This window comes from Apis dorsata, unplaced genomic scaffold (assembly GCF_000469605.1).
Source record: "Apis dorsata unplaced genomic scaffold, Apis dorsata 1.3 scaffold_68, whole genome shotgun sequence".
Taxonomy (NCBI): Eukaryota; Metazoa; Arthropoda; class Insecta; order Hymenoptera; family Apidae; genus Apis; species Apis dorsata.
The window spans coordinates 539,194-540,245 of record NW_006263366.1 but is presented as its reverse complement, the minus strand read 5'-3'; the positions used below and the strand labels follow the sequence as shown (position 1 = coordinate 540,245).

Genomic DNA, 1,052 nt, shown 5'->3' with positions numbered 1-1,052 from the left:
TTTATATTTCAGCTGGTGGCGGCGGCGGCGGCGGCGGTGGACCAAGAGGAGGACCCGGAGGAGGTCAAGAGATATCTATCGTCTCGTTTAACAATCAGAATAGTGGTGACGGCAACTACCAATTCAGCTACGAAACAGGAAATGGTATCAGTGCGCAAGAAACAGGTCACCTGCAAGGTGAGATCAGGGCCACTTTCGTTTCCCAATATTCCTTACGTTCCTTTTCTTCGCGGTTCGTCGCTACTATTTCTTGCCGTTATGAATATTCCTATCCATCATTGTGCACGACCTCGAATCATTTTTCGTTTACAATGGAATCGCACTGATGAATGCAATAGCACTACAACTTCTCAAATGTAATTTCCACTCAGTACTTTCCTTTCCATTCTTTTTTGATATTTTACTTTTAAAAAAGAGATTTCTGTATCTGTGTAAAAGAAATGTTAAAGAAATTTGACATATATTGTAAAACTTGAAGAAGATTAGGGATCACAGAAAATAGTTACAACTAACCAAGTAATCCCAATTTCTGTCAATGATGAATGATTACCAAACAATGACCAAACGTTACTAACAAGTTAGAAAGTCGCAAAAATATTTGATATATGGCCAAACATCCATTGCATTAAGTATTCATGTATCTCACTTCTCTAGGTAACGCGGAAGCGGTAAGTGGATCATACTCGTATACCGGACCTGATGGTGTACAGTATAGCATCACCTATACCGCGGACGAAGAAGGTTTTCATCCCCAAGGCGCGCACTTACCGACTCCACCTCCGATTCCACCAGAAATTCAACGAGGTGTTGAATTAGCCCTTGCAGCAGAAGCCAGAGGCGAAAATCAAGATACTTCCGGTGGTGGTGGTGGTAATGGTGGCGGAGGTGGATATTCTTTAGATCGTTATAGTAAGTTTCATAGATGATAATTTTGCAAAATATTTGTGTAGATCATAGGATTGTTTGAACTAGAAAATATTGGAAAAAAATATTTTTTGATAATTAAAATAATCAATATATTTTTTTTGTTTATTTTTAATAAATTAGTATCA

The 1,052-nt window shown here is 38.5% G+C and overlaps 1 protein-coding gene across 1 annotated transcript in view; it reads left to right on the top strand.

Annotated features, from left to right (window-relative positions):
- The window catches only part of LOC102681145 (pupal cuticle protein 20-like), a 4,504-nt gene that overhangs the window by 2,891 nt on the left and 561 nt on the right, over window positions 1–1,052 (top strand). The window contains exons 3-4 of the mRNA XM_031515399.1: window positions 13–177; window positions 655–911. Coding sequence (XP_031371259.1) covers window positions 13–177; window positions 655–911 — 422 coding nt within the window. The remainder of the gene's footprint in view (window positions 1–12; window positions 178–654; window positions 912–1,052) is intronic.